The 22,783-nt window shown below is 43.6% G+C and overlaps 1 protein-coding gene across 2 annotated transcripts in view; it reads right to left on the bottom strand.

Annotated features, from left to right (window-relative positions):
• Nucleotides 1–22,783, bottom strand: part of LOC117298818 (phospholipid scramblase 1-like) — a 49,228-nt gene that overhangs the window by 13,837 nt on the left and 12,608 nt on the right. For both annotated transcript variants that reach the window (XM_033782156.1, XM_033782155.1), the window contains exons 3-4: nt 16,866–16,943; nt 9,255–9,384 (exon numbers count right to left, since the gene is read on the bottom strand). In XM_033782156.1, the coding sequence (XP_033638047.1) occupies nt 9,255–9,384; nt 16,866–16,943 (208 nt within the window). The remainder of the gene's footprint in view (nt 1–9,254; nt 9,385–16,865; nt 16,944–22,783) is intronic.

Below are 22,783 nucleotides of genomic sequence, written 5' to 3'. Positions count from 1 at the left end.
ACTAGCTACGATCTGGTCTCGCTTTTAACATTTCCGGGAAGAATATGAAATAATCTATCCAATACTAATTGGGGACTGTTGCCTACATTCATGACGGGAAAATTTGCTGTTTTTTTGTGCCTTGGTTTCTTTCTTTTTAAAGCCATTTTTATGTACAATTTTCTCTTTTTAAAATTTGAGTTGCACTGATTTTTTCATACATAACGACAGAATGCTCTTCGTTTCAATTTACTGGTACATTATTCTGGTTGAGACGTTTCAAAGAAGGCCGAAAATGACCGAATTTCAGAAGCCATTTTGATTAATTAAATATTCACACAGAGGTCACGCACGAAAAACGATGAATAATTTGCAGATAAAAGGAAAGGAATTTCAGTGTCCTGCAGATATACTGAACCCATTTAAATTTTACATGTGTGTAGTTCAAAATGATGTTGTACAATGTATATATTTAATTAAAGATTCATAAATACCTCAGACAGTTTCACTATTCCTATTGGTGGAGAGCGCGTCACGTAGAGGTGTTTAAAGGCAGTGGACACTATTAGTAATTGTCAAAGACTAGCCTTCACAGTTGGTGTATCTCAGCATGTGCATAAAAAAACAAACCTGTGAAAATTTGAGCTCAATCGGTCATCGAAGTTGCGAGATAATAATGAAAGAAAAATAACCCTTGTCACACAAAGTTGTGTGCGTTTAGATGGTTGATTTTGATACCTCAAGTTCTAAATCTGAGGTCTCAAAATCAAATTCGTGGAAAATTACTTCTTTCTCGAAAACTATGCCACCTCAGAGGGAGCTGTTTCTCACAATGTTTTATACCATCAACCTCTCCCCATTACTCGTCACCAAGAAAGGTTTTATGCCAATAATTATTTTGAGTAATTACCAATAGTGTCCACTGCCTTTAAACGGTTGGTAATGACCAGCTGGAGCTCTGCTTATAACCATTTGTTTTTGGATACTATGCGTTGGAGACGTTTCTCGTTACGATGTGGGCGCTGTCGGTGAGTTGGCCGCGCTGTGTGTGCAAGGAAAACGAGAACGTCTTGCACCAAGACTTAATGCGCACGAATGGATCCAGAAACTGTCATCTCAGTCATCGCAACACACGGACGTACAGAGCTCAAGCACGTCGGAAACGCATAAGTTTTACAGAGTTTCTTACTTTATACGCTTTTAACCAAAAGGGCATTTATAAATGGGAATAAAAGAGTAGTGACGCGGTCTTAAACATTCGTTTAAAAACAAGTCACTATACTCATTTATTCCGATTCATAAATGGCCTTTTGTTAAAAAGCGTAATAAAATTGGAAAATCTGTCGTACAAATCAAGAAAATTTTCAATTTCTGTCTTGGTTCCTCTTCCTGAAGGGTCAAAATTGCATTGACGCTCAATGGTTGTGCGCATGCGCACACACATGCTAATAGTTTTTGATTTTATGTCGAGTAGGGCACATTGATTGCGTGATGCGTAAAGTAGCACAACGATAAGCTCCCGCGCCATGCTTATGATTAACCACTTTTTACTGTGGTATCATCCGTTTAAACACCCCCCCAATCAGAATGCGTTAATTGTCCCGGAATTTATGAATAAAGATTAAAACAAGATTCGGGGAGAATTTCAATATAAAACCAGTCTTAAATAAGGGAATCAATGAGTAGCGAAGAGGTTTTCAACTAGTGGTTTAGTGGCCTCGGCAGGTTTAAACCACAAGTGGAAAACCGATTCAACACACCTTGATTCCCATTCATAAATACCTTTTCGGTCAAAAAACATCAACACTTTTTGGTCAAAAAGTAAAATAAATGCAAAAATTATAATTGTTCAATGATTTCTTTAAACACAACACCCCACCAGCTATGAAATGGAAAGGCACTCGGGTACACAACTCCTTATAAGGAGATTGCTGTGCGTGTCGCGCGTATCGTGTGATGTGGCACAAACTGTCCCAGCCGTTGCTCTCGACAAATAGGAATGAAGAAACTGTCTTACATGTATAAGCACAGGTGCAAGCTTGCGTGTCACGCCCATGTTTCAACACTTTTGACGCAAGATAGATAACTCAACGCAAATACTGAAATTTTCATGGGCCAATACGGGCGCCATTTCGGCAAGTAAAGGGCGGCATTGGTTGAAAAAGTTTACACACTGCAAAACTCTTGATTAGCAACACTCCAACAACACAACGCCAACTCGGCGGGTTGAGTCATGTCATGTTGCTCCGCCATAAACTGCCAAAATAGCAAGGCAAAATGCCCTCATTTGCCTTTCTTCAGGTTTCCGAGGAAAATAGAAAGGCGAGTCTTTAGCTAATAATGGGTTATCATTTGTAATAATGGATTTTATAAAACTATTTCATGTGAAAAAAAAACGGCATAGGCCTAATGCTACAAAAATGTACAGCTAGAAAATAGAAATTGTAACGTACGGCAAGTTGTTGTTCTGTTTTTTACTGTTGTAATTTTTTGTCGGAGTGTTATGATTTTATTTATTTCAACAATCATATTACAAATGTATTATTTAAGCTGGTAATTGTGCCTCAACTTGTTTATCTACAGTCATGATTATTCTATTCAGTGTTCTGGAAAATTTAACAAGTTTAGGCTCTCGTCTCCATGTCTCCCATAGTCAGACTCTCTTTAGTACTACCATGTCTACAGTCATGACCGTACAGTAGTACAGTACTGCTTCAGGCATATTCATGGTTTTGACATCACCTTTGGCCTATAATTTCAACTGTGCCCCTCATAGCAGTCAATATTTCCATACTATCCCCCCCTCCCCACAAAAAAAAACCCAATGTAACTCTCTGTGTCATAAACTATTTTTTTATCAAATAAAAACAAAATTCGTTCACACACAGTACACACAGACAAAAGACAAGGCCCAGGCACAAGCAAAAAAAATATTCTTTGTTATTTCCTAAATTAATTAAAAGGTGTTTATTTAATATTTAATGGCAAGTTTATCATGTTTAGGATCAAACATTTTAATAAAATGTAGATTACAAATCGTCACCAATTTCACGAAGGGCCAAAAACCTTAAAATTCGATAAAAAACTGATTTTGAATTTTTTTGGTGGATTTGACTATTGTGATCGGGATCTAACTATTTACAAAGTTATAGGTCTCCAAATTGTGTAGTTTCCTAATTACGCTAATTTGATGAATGACAAAAACCTCACGAACCTGGAATTATGTTTTTACGAAGAGCCAAAAACCTTTTTGGAATTTTTTGTTATACCTTACCACGTTGATTGTAAAGCTGGCACAGTGCCAATCATGAGCGCGCCGGCTTTTGCGTTTTCACGACGAGCAAAAAACTTAAAAGGACAAAAAAATAAGCACCACCCGGAATTGCGTTTTCACAAAGTGCAGAAAAGTGTATTGCTCTACCACGTGTAATTATCCCTTGGCAAGGTGCCAAAAGTGGGTGCTCCGGCTTTTGCGTTTTCACGAACACGTATTAATTAGGCACAGAAGTTGGTGACGTAACAAAAATTTGGCGGAAGCCCAGTATGGTACCGAAAATAAAAAGAAATCAAACATCACGATCGAATCAAAACTACTCAATTCTTAACTTATGTAACATGTACCACTGTAGGGTTAATGAATTGAAATATAAAGATTTTTAAAAAGCATTTTAAAAAGGTTGGTTTTTATCCCCTGTTTCGGACGTAACTGGGAAATCCCCCTCGGAAACCACGCGATACGTCCAGAACGGTTAACAAATTGGGCAGTCAGCATAACAAAATTCAAGTTTGGGAATTTTTTCCCCCAGAAATTACAAAGATCGTCGATTCAGCAATGAGTTAAAATAAAAAGAAAATTGTAACTAATAAAGAATCATAATTATTTTTTCAACAACAAAACTTGAAAACACTTTATGACACTTTTTTGCATCGGAAACCACAAAATAAAAAATTACTATTTTTTTTAACCAAAAATAAGGAAACTCAGCGTTGTGAAACTAAAAGATTAACACACCTTTACATGTTATATTTCTTGTGTGGGAAGGAAATTTTTGTGGGAAGGACATTTGAACATCTGAGCAAAATTTTAACAATTGTGATTAGCAGCAGGTACAACTTTTTAAAATCCTGAATTAATTTTGATTCGTGTTTCTCATTTAAGCAATGTGTGAGTGTACTTGTGGGAGCTTAAACCGGATGTAATGCGACTGACCGAGAGATGAAGTTATTTCAATTGCAAGAAAAATCCACCGACTATCTTCATGGCATTTCAAAATATGCTTCTACCCTTATTACCATGTCTGAAATGAGAAAAGAAATCAACACTATAGTTGGTATATTTTAATAACGAGTCATCAAAAAGTGTAATGCAACTAATCGGTTAAGCGACTGACCATGTAATGTAATGTAATGCAACTGACCACATCTTGTTTTCAAGAGGAGGACGCTAAGAGGTCAGCAAAGCTGGATATCTTGATTATAACTTACTAGAGGAAAATATTACATGAGTACAGAGATCTGGGGCTCTGCAGATGCCACTTATGCCCTACCCACAATGCATTTTACCAAAGCATATGCTCAAACACATGTTGTACATGTGCCATTCCAATCTGTAACTTCTAGTTTCGTTTCATCATTTGTACAGAGTCTTAATGTTTTATGAAATAAAATAAAGAAAAGCAACATTTCTGAGAATTTTGAGTAGAAATGTGAAGTTGAGAATACGTTGAGGGCGTTACACTGAGAACATCTTTTACGAATGTTGTCTTCAGAAGTTCCACCATTTTGACGATTTTGGGGGTTTCGACTTGCTTCTGCTTCCTGATCACCTAAATGCTCATTCAGTTATCATCATAGACACTTTTCAGAAACATCTGGTTGTCTGCAACCCTTGATACAAAGAGATTCCAGTATCTTTTTGATTTGAGTTCTCATCACCCCATCGCATCGATCACAAAGGGACTAGCTGTCAATCAGAACTACATGGGGTAAGCAGGGTACGTCACAATGCACTTGAACAATAGAGCAACAATGCTAAAGTATAGAACGCCAATATGGCTGACCATCGCCATACTGTCTGTCTCTGTTGCTACTTCATTACCCGTTATTCACTCTCCAAAAACTATGTCTTATCCACCAGTCAGTGTCATCAAGGGTTATTTTAAGGCTCGAATTCCCTTCTATATGAACTCAGATGCTACGTTCACGTTGCCTATTTTGACCTGCAGTGACGTAAGCCCAAATCCCGGCCCAAGTGCTACTGTCGGCCACAAAAACATCTCTTGCTTACTGTGTAACTCACGGAGCATTCGTAACAAGTGTCAAGAACTTGAAATTTACCTCAAAACAACCCCTGCCGACATAATTTGTCTCACAGAAACCTGGCTTTCTTCTAACGATCTTGATAGTGTTCTTGGCTTTTCTGATGATTACGTCATCATACGAAAAGACCGGCACCAAGGACGCCGTGGTGGTGGTGTTTTGGCAGCAGTTAAAACTTCATTGTCCCCCGTCCGGCTACCCACTCCTGAGCCTGCTGATGACCTTGAACTTGTATGGATCTCCATAAAGCTCGGCTCAGAATCTTTCTTGCTGGGCCTACTCTACAGACCACCATCTTCTTCTGTGGCTTACTGGGCAAAGCTCGGTCAGGCCATGGAAACCCACAACATTGACTCATTTGACGGCTGTCTTCTTTTAGGCGATTTCAATGTCGATCTCACCCCTTCGATCACGGGCAACCACCATCGTACCCGACTTCTTGACATCGCCAGTGACTTCAACCTGGAACAGCTCGTCCAGTCATTCACTAGACCAAGTCAAAACAATCCTAACTCGGGGTCCATCATTGATTTAGTCTTCACCAATCGCCCCCGCCTCCATCATTTTATCATAATAACTGTAAAATAACCAGCCCTGACATAATTTCATCTGCATTCAGTGATTACTTCTGTTCTGTTTGTAAACAATCAGGTCCGGTTCCCAACCTCCCCCCGCCCTGCTCACTGCATATTCCTGAGTTGTCTCACATTTCAGTTTCTGCCAACCAAATTGCTGCGTTGCTTAAACAGCTCCCCTCTAATAAATCTCCTGGACCTGATTGTATCTTGCCTAACGTTCTGAACAAAATCTCCTCCGAAATAGCTCATCCTCTTGGCTTATTGTTTAACGCATCGCTGAGCATCGGTCAACTGCCTGATGCTTGGCGGTGTGCTAACATTACACCAGTTCACAAGAAAGGGGATAAGGTATTGTTAACTAATTATAGGCCTGTTGCTCTGACTTCTGTGTTACATGTATGTAACGTTCTTGAACGCATTTTAACTGTTGTATTAAATAATCACTTAAACACCTTTGCTCTCCTAAATCCCTATCAGCACGGCTTTGTAAAACACAGGAGTTGCGTTACCCAACTGGTGAACATTATTCAATTTTCGTCATCCACCCTTGATAGACGCCGCCCCCCTAGAGTAGATGCCATTTTCTTGGACATGTCAAAAGCCTTTGACACAATGCCACACCACATCCTACTTGAAAAACTTGCTACCTCTTTCAATGTTCGGGGCAAGTTGTGGTGTTGGATTCGGTCTTTCCTGACAGACCGCAAGCAACGGGTTCTCTTTAGGGGCGGAGTCTCCTCTTGGGTTAACATTACTTCTGGTGTTTCTCAAGGCAGTGTATTAGGGCCGTTACTATTCAATCTTTTTGTTAATGACATATCCCATTCAACTTCATCCAGTTGTGTGTTATTTGCCGATGACATTCTTCTGTACCGCACAATAGAAAACGCCGACGAACTTGTGCTCCAATCTGACTTGGATAAGCTTGCTAACTGGTCCAATGTCAATGAAATGACATTCAACATTAGTAAAACCAAGGTCATGCATATCACAAGATGCAGGAAACTTTACCCAATATTGTACAACCTAGGTACTCTTCCAATAGAATCTACCAAGTCGTTTCAGTACCTAGGGCTTACACTTGATTCCAAACTTTCATGGGCTACTCATACCTCCTCAGTAGTTGCCAGAGCCAACCGCATGTTAGGTTTCATCAGAACAGTTGCTAGAGGGTCCTCCACTAACGCAATTTTCTCACTGTACAAATCTCTTGTTCTCCCAATTTTAGAGTATGGTCTCCCAGCATGGCATCCGTTTACATTATCACAACAAAATCAGCTTGAAATGGTTCAAAGAACTGCCACCTGGCTTGCTCTTAAACAAAGGCGCGGAGTAATGTCTTATGAGGACAGATTGCAGCATCTTCACTGGCATCCTCTAACTAACAGGCGTAATTACTTGCTCAGTGCCTTTGTGTTCAAGGTTTTACATGGCACTGCTCACTGCGAATCCATTCTTACCGGGGTTTTCATTAATCCTCGTCATCTTGACTCACTCACATTCCGCCATCTTTCAGCTCGTACCGACTCATTGTTCCATTCACCCTCCCATCGATTTCCCAGATTGTGGGACACGATACCACCCGTCATTCGCGAAGCTGCTGTAATTTGTCCTCTTATGACATTTCTCCGCCTCCTTAAGGATCATTGTTTAAACCACACAGCGTAATAGATGTTCAATTTGTTTGCATGCAGGTCGTGAACGATCCCGTTTGGTTTCCCTTCCCTTTTGTTGTTTCTGAGTTCATTGTGTTTGTTGGTCATGCGTGGGGCAGCATGCTTCCGAGCAACAGTAATTTGGTTTACTTTTGTTACCCCTGACCCGCATGATTTGTCTTTGTTTTTTATCCCTTCTGGTTGTCGTTCCCATTTGGTTCTGTTTTCCTCCTGCATGCTCCGCCCTCAGCCGCCCTCTTATTGTGTTTATTTTTTGCTTTTGTTTTCTTTTTCAAATAATTTATTTAAGTTAATTTAATTTAACATTACTTATTCCTTTATTTAATTCTGTATTTATTATCCTTACTTCTTGCTTTTTTATAATTGTTTTTTTTCCCCGTTAATGTTCTGTCTTGTGCTATTGTAACTTGTTTGTTGTACGTTGTATTGGTCGAATAAATAATAATAATAATAATAATGGCATTGAAATAATTTACTCCCCACAAATTGTGGACCAATGCCTAGGGCTGAAAAGATATTATGTTGACAAACTGAAAATACGAGGATTTCAAGAAGAGCACAGAACAATCTCCCAAAAGATCGACCAAAAGCAAAAAGATGATGTCCTATTGACACCATTTTCCTTGAGAAAGAAGAAACATGATTAATACAGAATGCTGCCTTACAAATCAGGGTAGCAATGTATGGTCAGTGGTGTGCATTGTAATATGCAGTGAAATGTATCCAGGTCAAGGAAATTGGTGATCAAGAAGGTTTTTTTTGTGTTGTGATACACTTTTTACATCACAAACCAAATTGTTTGTTGCATTGAGAAACCTGTGATAACCAACCAAGGCCATTATAAATTCACAGACCACTTACAAACAGTAACCCAAACAGCTCATTCAACTGGAACCAGTGATGCACTCTTTGAGTTTTATCTTTTTATTACGTTATCTGAAACATTTGATTTAAGTTTCAAGTCAGAATATCGTTGCAATAAGAAGTTTAATAAACTTTAACATTCTTTTATATTCCAAAAAACTTTAACATTCTTTTTTATTCCAAAAACTTCAACATTATTTCGGTATTACATAGGCTTACATTCTGCTAAAGCAGCTCGCCAAAAATTACATTTGAGGTTGTAGCCATATTTCAAAGAAGATGGCATTCTTCTTTTGAAGTGCACTTGCTGTGGTTCTGCACCAATGATGGGTAATGTACATATGTAATACTACATGTAATCCAATGTAAATGTTTACCAATTTAATTTACTGTATTTTTGATAGTACACTGTGCTATTGCATCAACCACTCTCAGCGATGTTTGCGAAAGTTTGTTGTATCTTCGTGCAGTACTGTTGTATCTCGGTGTCACAACTTTATTGCAAAAACCACCATAGCATCGTGCAATAGCGTCATATATCCGATATATGGTGTTATAACTAAAACAAAATAACACAATACTACAAAGAGCGTTGTCATATGTTCTTTTTAAAAGTGTCAAAACGTTCAGTGTAATTTAAGTCTAAACATGGGGAAAATATAATGTTTTAAATCGACCTACATTTACACTAGGTCAGGTTGTTATTTGTTAAATTGTGAGGTAAGTAATAACGGCTGCAAATAATGTGTTTTTCAGAATCACGAAAAACCGAGATACAACATTTTTGCACTGACACAACGATATAATTTTCTTGAAATAAGAAAAAAAAATTGTTTACCATGGACACCAGCAGCTTGTACATCTTAAGCCACGATTTAAATGCACCACTTCACGCGTAGCATTATCCAAGATCTTCATATCAAAACATCTACAATTTCCAAAGCAATTGCGAGTGCAACAGTTTGTATCTGTAAAACAAGTTCATTCTGTTAACATTGATGAAATTTTGTATAAAGAAAACAGGTTGTCAATTTGTAAACTTAGAGTTTTATGTAGGCTTACAGTATGTAGTTCCTAAACACCTAGACCTACATGTACTGTTTGTCAGGTGACAAACCCTCTAGCCTTAAAAAAATGTATTGTCATTTTTACTGTACATTTCTTGTAATGAAATCAAGAATGCCTTAAACATCATGTAGATGAACTTAATCACTTTAGCTCTTAAACCTGAGGAATTCTGTAAACAAGGGTGACTTGCTATGTGAAGCAGAAACAATGTTAACTCTTTCTCTTTCACAATTATAGCCTTGCTCAAGGCAGTCGCATTATTTGCTCCAAAAAGACGCCGCTGTAAACCCACCCGTATACCCTGTGCGTGCGATCACACCGCATGACCCACCCGTATACACACTGTCACATCGTACGACTACTGTGCAGACAAGTCATCCGCACTTGTACCACTAACCGCATGCGGAGGCCGTCAGGCCGACAGCCTTGTCGGGTCTGTAACTTCCGGGTTTAATGTGTTTCATGAACAAATTTCCATTAGTGGGAAAAAATTGGGGGGCTCTCGGATATATGCTAGTATGCAGCCCATGAATATGTATATCTTTCGTCAGACCTATCAGACAACACAGGATGTGAGGCAAATGAATTTCCCTCCCACAGAAGTGTGGGCAGGGTCTACGAGGGAATACTTACTTGTAGAGCACAATACTTGTTTTGCATATTTCCCTATACCGGCAGGTAATATTGCTAAGAATTAAATAGCGCCCTCTATTGGCCGCCCCATAGTGCCCCGCAGGGTACCACGTGATCCTCCTCTTTTCTCGTGCGCCAATTAAGGAACCCCGAGACATCGAGAACTGTGGGGACGGAGGGAGGGATGCTCTACAGGTAAGTATTCCCTCGTAGACCCCGCCCAAACTTCTGTGGGGGGGGGGGGAGTCTACTTCACTCATACTTACCTGTAGAGCACAGGTGGTGGGTATGCGAGATGTCAGGGTAATATATTGCGCCCCTGAACACCTGACTGCGAAATCAAACCCGGCGGCGCGTACGTACCAACAACGGGAGTGAAAACAATTACATTATAGTAAGCTATTATGTATTCACATTAAAAAACACAGAATCAGTGATCAGAGAACAGTGAGCAAAATGGGAACTCACCTATTGGTGGGAAGTTCCTGGCTGGGTCGACGCTCTGCTAGCAGCCGCTAGAATCGTCCTCCCCGCTCTGCCCTCTGTCCGGAGTACATCCCTCAAATAACAGTCTGTGAATGTATTTGGGGTCTTCCAGCAGGCTGCCTGTGTAATATCACTCAAACAAACACCTTTAAAAAATGCCCATGATGTGGAGGCCGCCCGAATTTCGTCGGGCATTAACCCTCTCCGACGTCTGAGCGTCTGAGTGTATCGCAGCGACGAGCCATCGAGTAATCGTGTCCCGGGACGCAGGGCCATTCGGCTGACATACCACTTAAGTGCCCTGACTGGGCACCATAGCTTGTCTTTCCGGACCGACGAGTGGGACTTAATGTCTGGCACAAAGATATCTGGAGGCAAAAACGTGTCAGACTGGTTGTTGGTCAGAAAACCCGTCGCGGGTATCAGACGAACCCCACCCGGTTCCCACCGGATGTGGCCTGGCTCGGTCGTCAGGGAGTGAAGCTCACTGCGATGCCTTGACGTAGCCACGGCTAACAAGAAAGTCAATTTAATGGATAGTTGCAACAGCGTTGCGCTAGCCATTGGTTCATAAGGCAGTCCCTTTAGCGTGGTTAGAACGCTAAAACAGCCTCCGTACCGGAGGCCGTGACACAAACATCCCCTAAAGCAGCTGGCTAAGAGCCCGGCTGACGGAGACGGAGGACCCATCTTCTTAATCGTACCCGTCTTGAGATTGTCCTCAAAAAGGTAGACCAAGAAATCTGTTACCTCCCCTACATTAGTATCGGGGGGATGTAGAGACCGCTGCCTGCACCATCAGTAAAAATGTCGTAGCCTGCTGTCATACACCTTTCTGGTGGATGCCCGCTGGCTACATGCTGCAATTTCCGCAGCTCGTCGTGAAAGGCCTGCTGCGCAGAGTGACTGCGTGACAGCACCCAGCACGTCAGGTGGAGATGTTGGGGGGCTGGGTGCAGTAGGCCCGAGCTGGGTTGGAACAAGATGTCTGCCCTCTGGGGAAGAACCACCGGGCGGTGCACCAGTAGCCTGGTAAGGCGGGTGAACCATGGTTGGCGGGGCCAAAAAGGGGCTATAAGGAGGATTTTGCACTCCTCCTGCTCCAGTTTGGTGATGACCCGGGCGAGAAGCGAGATCGGGGGCAAAGCATACGCTAGAAGCCCGTCCCACTGGACAGCCAGAGCGTCCGTCCGCCAATCATGCAGTACGTCGGGAGTTGGTGGTTGTTGCTTGAAGCAAACAGATCGACGTGTGGGCGGTCGATCAGTTGGAACAATAGTTGCGCAACCTGAGGACGCAGCGTCCACTCTGTGGGGTGGATCCACCCCCTGGACAGAGCATTTGCTGTGACGTTCTCTTCGCCCGGGAGATGAATCGCCGTAAGGGAGACCTCGTTGTGCATGCACCAGTGGAGCAGCGCCCAGGTGTGTGCGCACAACTGGGGGTTGATGTCTGACACGACGGTGGTGTTGTCGGATTGAACCAACACCGCCTGGCCAACCACCACCCTCCGCAAACACTCGAGAGCGTAGGTCACTGCTAGCAGCTCGAGTACATTGATGTGGGCCGAGCTGTGCTCGGGGCCCCAACACCCGGCCACCTGGCGTTGGCCCAGGGTAGCCCCCCAGCCCGACAGAGACGCGTCCGTTGTGACAGTCAATGACGGTCGGGGCTTGCGGAAAGCCAGACCCCCCAAGAGGTTTGCGTCGTGGAGCCACCACCGGAGGTGTGGGTCCAGCCACGCCGAAGTCGGCACCAAATGACTGATGGTGTTGCGACTGGGTCGGTAAAAGGAAAGCAGGTGGAGTTGTATCGGCCTCATGCGAAGCCTGCAAAACTTTATGGCGTCCACCATGCTGGCCATGAGCCCCAACAGCCGGAGCCAGGCCCAAAAAGAGGGAAACGCATTGTTTGAGGTTCATCAAGCGTTCCCTCGAAGCCCGGCCCAAGGTCGAGTGACGGCCTTAGAAAAGTCGGGCACTGGGACGGGGTCGGCTGGGATTTCTCGGTGTTTATGAGAAACCCCAGCTCAGCTACCAGCCGCCACTTTAGCGCGAGAGCCGCTTCCGTGGAGGCCCAGGATTGACCCACGATCGACCAGTTGTCGAGGTAGGTGAACACCGACCCCCCCCCCCCCCCCCCCCGCCTGGCGGCCCCTACCACCTTCACTAATCGGGTGAAGACCCGAGGGGAGGTGGAGAGGCCGAACAGGAGTACTGAGAATTCGGTCCGGACATTTTTGTATTGAAACCGAAGGAATTTCCAGTGCTCTCGAAAGACGGGAACGTGAAGGTAAGCGCCTTCAAATCCAGGCTTGCCGCCCACGCCGGCGTTCGGATGGACTCTAATGTAATTTTGAGAGTGTCCATCCGAAAACGCCGGCCTCCTTCTTGGGGACCAAGAAGAAGGTCGACATAAACCCAGACCTTACTTCGCCCGATGGAAGAACATGAACCGCCTTTTTCTTGATGAGGGATGTAATCTCCCCTTCGAGAGAAAGGGTCGGTCGGGATCAGCGTCGGCCCAACCAACATTTCCGACGGAGGGGTGCCAGTGAAATCGATGGCATAGCCGCGATCGACTGTACTGAGCACCCATCTGTCAAAGGTTACCTTAGCCCAGGACCCCGCAAAGTCGCGGAAGCGGTCCCCCACGGGTCCGACGATGGGAGGCCGCCGCGAATCTGACACGTCACTTCCGCCAGCCCCAGAGGTAGCGGGGGGCCGGTGCTCGGAAGCCACGACCGGCAGCTGGGCGTTGTTGACCAGCAAACAGTTGGGGTTGCGTGGTACGCGTCCCCACCGAGCTGGCTGCCCGGTTCCGAAAAGCACCGCGTGCAGGCTTGAAGGATAACAAATGAAGGCTTACCTCTAGCCTGAGGTGGCTTGGCGGAGGGGCCCGCCGGCGACTAATTTATCTTTCACAGAGTCATGTAGCACTGACATGGCAAAGAACTCCTCGAAGTCCGCATGAAACCGGAAACCCGATGCCGTGGAGCGCCCATCTGAGCGTGACCCGCTCAGGGGCAACAGTCTGTCTAGCCCTCCCCCGGCCCGCGGTGCCCCAACACCCATTGGGTTAGCGGGCACTGCGTGGTCCGGAAACCCGGTTAACAACCCGCTGGGCTGTCCGGTGCTCTGGGTTTGGTCGGTGGCAAGCATCAGACCCGGTACAACGTCTTGCTTACCAACTCGACCCTTCTTAGGCTTAAGTTCTGTCTTGGGGGCTCGGGTAACCCGCCCCTTGGACACAGCCTTGCGTTTTGCCAGCCCCACTATCTTTGGCCGATGCTGGGGACCGAGTACTCGCGATATTACCTGCCGGTATAGGGAAATATGCAAAAATAGTATTGTGCTCTACAGGTAAGTATGAGTGAAGTAGACATTCATTTTGACGTCCAAACACGCACTTTCCTTATCAAAACCGTTGGACCCTATCATGCTCGCTGAGCGTCCGTGGTGGTGGTGTGTGATGTAAACATGTCTCGTCTTTCGCGGGCATTATGGTAATGAGCTGACCGTGGGAACTCTTCGCTTATTATAGTAATGAGGTCAGTGGCTTCACCACAGACCCTACAAGGCTGTCGGCCAATAAGAAGAGCCAGGAGATGTGGGTGAATACTTCAGCTGCGCTTGGTAGACAGCAACATTAATGTAGCATCTGGCACGTGATGTTGAATGGACCAGTGACAATTTGAATTGTGTATGAGGTAGCCCGTAGGCCAATAACCAATGATTTAAATGCATGCTCTTACATTGATTGTTTAGCAAACTGGAGGTTTTGGCTGGATCACCACATCAACATGTGACGAACATTGGCTACTCTATAGCAATCGCTGCAGTTTGCCAGTTTGAACACTGCTTGAATGAAATCCCCCCCCCCCCCTCCACAGAAGTGTGGATGGGGTTTACGAACGAATACTTGCATGTTCCCTACATGTATGCCGCGGGGCAATAATGCTAAGACTTTCACATACAATCGCGCCCTCCACCGTCCTACCCACAATGCCCCGCGACATGCTTGCCATGGATTCGTCCTCTTTTCTATGAGCCCTACCAAATGTAAGCACCCAAGGACCGAGTATGTGGGGAAGGAGGGAGGGATACTCTACCAGTAAGTATTCGTTCGTAGACCCCATCCACACTTCTTCTAGGGGGGGGGGGGGGAGTCTACTTCACTCTACTTAACGGTAGAGTTGAATTACTAATTTGCAAAGACTCGCACCGAGGAAAGGCGGTGGGTATACGTGGTGCTACTGGATGTCTTAAGGACCCCGACGTGCTCAAAAGTTGAGAGAAGGCTTCGCGGCCGCTAGGCCCGATAGTGGTCCATGCCCGAACGGACAGGGGCTGTCGTCCCCACGGGTGAACAAAACAATAATAAAGATTGTTAGCGTGGAAGACTCGCCTTAACACGTGACTGGCGAGTTGAAGCTTGTTCTGGCTTCACAGCTTGGCTGGCCGCCAGTAACACCGCTCTACCCGCTCTCCCATCCACATGCAGAGTGCCTTCGAGAGGCGAACAAGTCCACATGAGGCCGGTCAATCAGTAGGAAGAGCGACTGGGCCACATAGGGGCAGAGGGACCACTCTGTCGGGACGATCCAGCCCCGGGAGAGAGCGTCAGCCGTGACATTCTCCTTCCCCGGGATGTAGACCGCCGACAGGGCGATCCCCTGCTGCATGCACCAGTGGATTAGGTCCCAGGCCAGTGCGCACAGCCGGGCCGACCGGGTGCCCCCTTGGTGATTGATATACGCTACAACTGTAGCGTTGTTTGAGCAAACCAGGACGGCCTGCCCCACTAACTTCCGCCACGCCCCGGAATACTGGGGGGTGGATGCATGGAAGCCGCGACCCGACTGGGCCCTGCTGCTTGCCTTGGGTGGGCATGGGTGTATTTGCTGCTCCTGGGTTCCCACAAACCCACCACGAGCTGGTCTCTGTGGGCGTCAGCGGGAAATAACAAACGAGGCTTGTTTGTGTTTCTTCGGCGCTGGTGCGGAGGCCTGCGGTATCTTGAGGTTAATCTTATCTGTGGCCTTAAGGCGTCTGGCCTAGGCCTCCATAGATTCCTGAAACTGCCCCGCAAAAAGGTCCCATCCCGTTAGAAGAGCGCATCAAGCCGCTTGCGTGCCCCTCCGAACGGAAGGAACAGTGCATCCAAGACATTCGCCCTACGGGCCAATGTCGCTAGGGTGGAGACTCTTGTAAACTGATCCGGGACGGTGCGCAGCCCGTTATTATCTTCTTGTTTACTTTCAAGTTAGTGTGTAAACCTTTCAAGGGGCACTTTGAACCATTACAAATAATACATATCAGACACAGAAAGTGATGAATTTTTTTTTCTCGCCACTCGAGTGCACTCCGCATTTATTTCGCCCGCCATTTTGTCAGCACCTTCTTCTTTTTCGCTTAAGCAAATGATCTAAAATAAGCAGCTCTATGAAATTGGGCCCAGGCCTGTCCTCTTGAGCCATTGAACACTTGAGGCCAACTCGTCCTCTTCCGGGGACGAGTTGCCAGACATTGGAGGGTCAGACACACTCAGTGACTGTTCACCCAATGGCCGGGCTGTGCCTAAGCCATGGTGCTCTACATCCCGACCTGATTTTTTTCACGTTAGGCAAATGCTCCTTTAGGTTCGTTACGTCTTTCAGGTACCTTCTTCGACTTCCCCACTAGCTGGAAAAATTGTTAGGATGACGTCATGTTTTAGAAAAGAACTTTTCTTTTTATGTCAAAATGTGTAGTGTATTCTGGATTCTCGAAGCACGACGGCACAGCTCTGGAAAAGACGTCGGACCAGACCACTTTGCAAACTGACCCGATCTTTAGTTGTTTTGCTGCATCCACCTGGTCGACATTGCCGGAAAAATGCAAGAAAAAAACTTTTTCGAAACGTAAAACTCACGACTAGGACTTGAATGTACTTGCAAGTACGTGTGTTCAATAGATCAAGGCAAAGTCTTCCTCGATTGACATCACAAAAGGGGTAGGTGGAGTCATCCCCCACACAACTATTTAATTTTTTAAACATATAAATCGTTAATAACAATTACTCAAAAAATTATTTTATTGTTCAGAAACATATACTCTACTGTATGAAGAAAAAACTAATTCTATTTCCAGGTGACTTTAAAATCATATTTCTACTAAAAAGGATTAACTGCAATCAATATTGACCTTTTAAAACATTGTGGACATCCTATATGAAAAGTATCTAGAAATTCAAAAGATTGCAGATGTAACAGTTTGCTTACCTTCCACAGCATAGTAAACCTGTTGACCAAGTGTGTTTTTGACAACATACCTGTTGTTAGTCTCAAAACCCACGAAGGCTGAAAACAACAACAAACAAACAAATTACTTTATAAAAGCACACAAAGAATTTCTAGGCCTGCTCTTTCTCACACAACATGTGTAAATGCATTGGTATTTTGTTTAAGATACGTAACTGCAGACTAGTACAAATATATATGTACATGTATATATGTAGCCAAGTTCGCATTTAGCTCTCTTTCGGTTTAACAGTCAACCTTTCCACATATTAATTTCCCATTCATTCCCGACCCAAATCCTTAAACAGTTGTCAGTCTTAATCCACCAATCAGTATAAGGGGAGTGCATCTGTGTCGAGCACCCGGTATTATACCTACGTTTCCTCACTGAGCGCTAATCATTACATCTATACATCGAATGCCTATGTTCCCTTATCGACTGTCTAGTTCATTCAAAACCAATCTATTCTATTGCTATTGACAAACTGAATACCGTAATTTTCAGCTTGTAAGCCGCCCGGCGTATAATAGTAGACCAGTCAAACTTGAAAAAGTGCTCTAAAAAAACCTGTAACCCTAACCCAAACCACCCAAAACTGTGAGTCAGTTACCCCAGGATACAATAGGCCCTAATGGGCCATATTTCACAAGTCTGAAAGTTTGGGCCCTCAAATCTGTCATTTACAGACAGTTCTGAGGTCCTACAAAATTATTAATGAGGCTCGGCGCATTGATTCATTCACTATTTACTGGAGTGCGTTGCGAAAATGCAGTAATCCGATTGACAATCAATGTCATTGTACAAACTGCATTCATCATCAGTCGGCTGCACAGCAGGCGGACACAAGCTTCTCCCCTGTCTTGTGCTATTCTCCGAATCTCAAGCGGGGAGAGCAGAAAATCTGGGGAGACTAATCTTTCGATGTACATGTACAGAGGGTACAGCAGGCGCTGACGACCTTGTTTGCGCCAGCCATGCAATGGGGAGTACAGAGCGTGTTGAGTGGCTCGTTGGTGGGTTTCCATAGGATGTGTCCAACCTATCTGAGTTGTCGTTTTTGGATGGTCCGAGTTACATGTAATGCACCTTTGTGGCTGATGTTGTACAAAGTGGTGTTGGTACATATAACCCTGTTGAGACGTTTTATTCCAAGTATGATTCCGAGGCAGTTTGTGTGATAACTGTTTATACATGTATGCAGCGAGGTGCTTGGTGAGGATCCATGTCTCACAGCCATGTAGCAGTATAGGTAGGTAGGCCGTCTTGAAGATGTTGAGTTTTAGCTATTGAGTCACGGTAGAAGATTTCCATATCCTTCCCAGTTTCCAGAAAGCATCCCGGCAACAGATCCACTTCGTCGTATGTCACTCTCTGACATTGACCCCAAATATTTGCATTCACCCAACATTCACCCAACCTCTATTGTGTGGTGAACTTTGAGGGGGTTTATGTACAGAATATCTCCAAAGTGTGCTTTAGATTTAACGTAATATTTTTAAGGATGGGATAAGTACCAATGTTTGGTGGCCTAACTATAGGAGTTGCACTTTCGTTTGTTTCATTTGTTTCACATTCAAATATAAATTTTTGTATTGCCTCTTTTTAGACGTTTGTGACTGAAAAGTAGGACAGGAGTTTTAAATTATGGTTACAATAAAAGTTCCCGCCTCTATTTCCCGCCTTCATGCATCACCGCTGATCCGCCGCCCAGTACTTAAGCAGCATGCAGCATCAGAGTCCAGCATTCTCCAGAAGACGATCAGAGCATACTTATCGAAACGTCGAGTTAATCCAACGGTTCTTTTCAGAACCACCCCAACTCATTTAGAGATTGTTTTTACATGGTGTTACTGCAAACTTTTCTATATCTTACTTCCACCATGCAAAGTTTCAAATCCTACTTACAATAAAAGTTCAAATCATATTTATTTCTCACCTCTATTAGACGTTAGCTTAAAAAATTATTATGAGACGTAGCATTACATAAAGGATTCAGCGAAGAGTTTGTCAAAAATATTTGACCACCCCAACATACCCAACTTATCCATCAACATAGTCAACCCAATTTATTTTAATCACTGCGTTTTGGTGTTGCTCAAAAGGTGTGCGGTTGTTTTTTTCTGCAAGCCTGAAGATGAGGATAAAATCTGGCGTACTCTCTCCACCAGCCACCTGACACACAGCTTCAAATAAATTTTGAAGAGCCAACAAAACCAACCGTCCTTTTCAGGACAACTAAACGAGAAAAGAGATGGTTCATGTGTCTGTTTCAATTATTCAATTTAAATGTATCAAATAAAAAAACGATTTGAAAACAAAACTTACATCATTAAAGATAAGGAGAGTTGTTTTAAACAAATATTTAATGAACGAGATTAACAAATTAAACGAAAAATGGAAAAAGAACTTTAGGAAAAGAACTTTAGGAAGGAACTATAAATAAATAGTAAACTTGTGGGTACAACCATACATGTGTAAATCTCTTATGCGAGTGTTGGCTCTGAAAAGAGAAGGTTTGGTCTCTAGGTTCATGTGTCTGTTTCCAATATTTCATTTGCAAAACACAAAATTATCCTTGAAAATATGATCCTTGAAACAAGAACATCTTCCGGGGTGTGACAGGATTATTTGCGCAAGGTATAATAAAGGCGATGCTACTTTTGGTACTAGTCACCTGAAGACTTAGACTTGGACTCGTAACCTGTGTTTATCATCAGCAAGGATCCTCATTGCGGGATGTCGGATGTTCAGGCTAGGAGGGCCTGGGTTCATGTTGCAATATCTTCAGACAGTGCGTGGACCATCGTTTTTGGCTGCTGATTTGGTCGTACTTCATAATATTAACAAGGTCTGTATCAATGTACACTGGTCTTTTCTGCATGGCTCTACCAGCCCACATTCATGCTTTGAATAGTGTGAACACTCCAACAGGCACCAAAATGACGTCATTGTGTCAATGTACATGTACATATACCGACACATGTGGCGTTGCGCCTTACATGTAGCTGTAGAATTTTGAATTTTTGGGGGATAATTTTGAGCAATGTCATCGCCAGATAGCCAAAATAAGTGACTTAATTCAGATTGAGCAAACTGATTCCAAATCAGCGAAATGATTCTGAGTAGGCAAGTTGAGTCATTCATTCCTTCACATTTTTAATAATGAAAAATTGAAATAGCCTTGAATTCATGTGTCTTGTGGTGAAACATTGAATGATGTAATGTTACAAGACTACAACAACATGGTCAACACTAGGCTCTATACGTTGGGTTTACTTTGCCTTATAAATATGTCAGGTCGGTTCATACTTCATGCGAATGCGAATGCAACAAACAATTTGCTTCTGTTCACTTGTGCTCAACTCCTGCGAAACTTTCGCTGTGAAAACAGCACCTTGACTTGAAAATTTGATTCGCATTCGCAGGAAGTACCTGTATGAACCGTGCTTTACTGGTTTGGCGAACCAGTTGTGTCGCTTACTACTTACTATATTCACAACAACAAAATTAATATTGTGCTTGCGGCACAAATTGCCACAAGGCATCTTGAGATCAAAAGTTAGCCGCGACAAGTGCCATTAATTGGGTTTGAGGTTTAATAGTCGAGTAGTAAATTTCCCTAGTCATCCAGCCTACCATGAAGGGAACTTGCTTCACATGAAAAATCCTGATAGGCATGTCATGGCTCTGCTCTGGAAGCAAAGATCAAGTGCTTAAATTCTGCGCTAACGTAAAGCGTAATATTACAAAGCTTAGCACGGATTTCAATGCTTGTGTGCTTCTAAGCTAGCACATTATGTTCCGTGCTTGCACAGTAAGCGGAGAATGGTGATCGTATAGCGCAGAGTTTGGTGGTAATCAGAGCCATGAAATTTTGCCCTATTCTGTGTAGGTTAGGCCTACACTTATTTCTTGTTGTGTAAAATTAATCTTGTAAAACTGGCATAAAAATTTTATGACTCTGTTTCACCGTAAGCAAAGAATTGACACTTCAGAAGCCCGTAAATTGTGCGCTTACATAAAGCATGTGTTTCACAGCTTAGCAGGGTGAAGCCTGCGCAGATATTTCAGTGCTTGCACGTTAAGCAGAGAATGATGATTGAATGCGCAGAGTTTGGTAGAAAGCAGAGCCATACATGTATAGTAAAGCTGATGGCCCATGTTCTAAAGGGGGTTTAGTTTGCTTCACTCATTTGGTAAATTCCTATATGGAGCGCCCCCTATCGTCAGGAGCAGGAAAGGCACGTACAATTAAAAAATTAGGAGAGTTGCATGGTACAATAAAACGTCAAAAAATTCTCCAAATATATTAGAAAGCATTTGGCACATGGCTTCTTCAAGCCTCTGTATTTTTTTCCAGAATGATCAGCAGAATGTTTTAGTCACATGATTTGATCATCGTGAATTGTGAATTGAAAAAGTGTTTGATGAAACCTTTTCGGTGGGCAATTTTTATTTTATTTTTGGTAACAATGTAACCAAATTTGTTGATTTTGTTTAAAACAAAACACTAAAGATGCTATGTCAGATTTTTTGCCCCAAACATTAAAAAATAGATTTTTTTGAGTGAGTGGTATTTCAGAGTATCACCCGCTCTAACGAAAAAAAGTTTAACATTTACTTTTAATGGTCAGGAACCATAATGACAAAAATTAAAAACGTTTCTTATAAAACACATAAGAATTGGTCACGTGCTATATTGTCGGGATCCCGACAAAAACTAATTTTGAGCACTGTCGGGATCCCGACAAAAACTAATTTTGAGCACTTAATTTCTCTGCTACTAATAATTGGCGGACTTTTTCGAGCGATGGCTCAAATGAAAGCTTGTAACTTTCTCAACCCCCCATCAAAATACCTATTGAATTTAAATCAAAATTTTGGGGTCAAATCGGCCAAAAATCTGACATACTGTAGCATCTATATTATAAAAGCGCTTAAATCGCATGGGCGCCGCCATTGTTGCTTGGCAAGTGGTGCCCGCACCCTGCTAAAATGATGCATCCTGGGGTAAATTTCGGGGGGGGGGGGGGGGGGTTATTAGAGCATGTTGTGGGGACAGGGAGATGGAAGGGGCATGTAGTGTGGTACGTCTGTTGGAAGAGGGCGGGGGAACGGCAAAAAATGTAGGGAACATTAGTAAAAGGGCTGGAAAAATAATACGGAAAGGGGAAAAAGAAAAAGGGACTAATGATGACATTGGACAGGGAAAAAATAAACTGGACAGAGAAAAATACACGAAATGGAGATCCACCTGACTGGCGGGACCCGCAAAAAGTGCAAAGAACAATTCACGGGCGGGATGACGGGAAGGAGACACGGGTTAGATTTTGGACGGGGAAAGGAGGTAGGGGCACAAAGTGGTACACCTGTGGAACGGAGGACTGGGGAACGGCAAACATAGAAATGACCGGGAAAATGAACAGGGCTGGGGTAGGGATTGAACAAAATTAAAAGGAACTATCGTGATATGGGACATGGGGCAGGAAAATATTAAACTGAATGGGGGGGAATCAATCCCATCAAACGGGAAAAAAACCACAAACGGGACCCGCGCGAAACTGGAAAATATGAGTTATGAGCAAACAGTGGCAAGCAAAGAACAATGCCAATGCAGGGGATCGCGGGGACGGGAGAGGCACGAAGGCGTGGGTTAGATATGGGACGGGATAGGGAAGGGGCACACGGTGGGACAGGGAGTTGGGGGAAAATGAACGAGGCGGGTGAGGGGGGGGGGGAAGCAAAGGGGGTTTGAAAACTATACAGGACCGAAAATAATCAACTTAACAAAATAAATGAAACGGGATATAAATGGGACTGGGAAAGAACCACTATCGGGATCCGCTTGAAACTGGAAAATATGGATGGAATCGACAATGCCGAAACCGAAAAAAGACAG

This window comes from Asterias rubens, chromosome 13 (assembly GCF_902459465.1).
Source record: "Asterias rubens chromosome 13, eAstRub1.3, whole genome shotgun sequence".
In the NCBI taxonomy this organism is placed as follows: domain Eukaryota; kingdom Metazoa; phylum Echinodermata; class Asteroidea; order Forcipulatida; family Asteriidae; genus Asterias; species Asterias rubens.
Note: the sequence above shows the minus strand (reverse complement) of the source record. Positions and strands in the feature narration are given on the sequence as shown.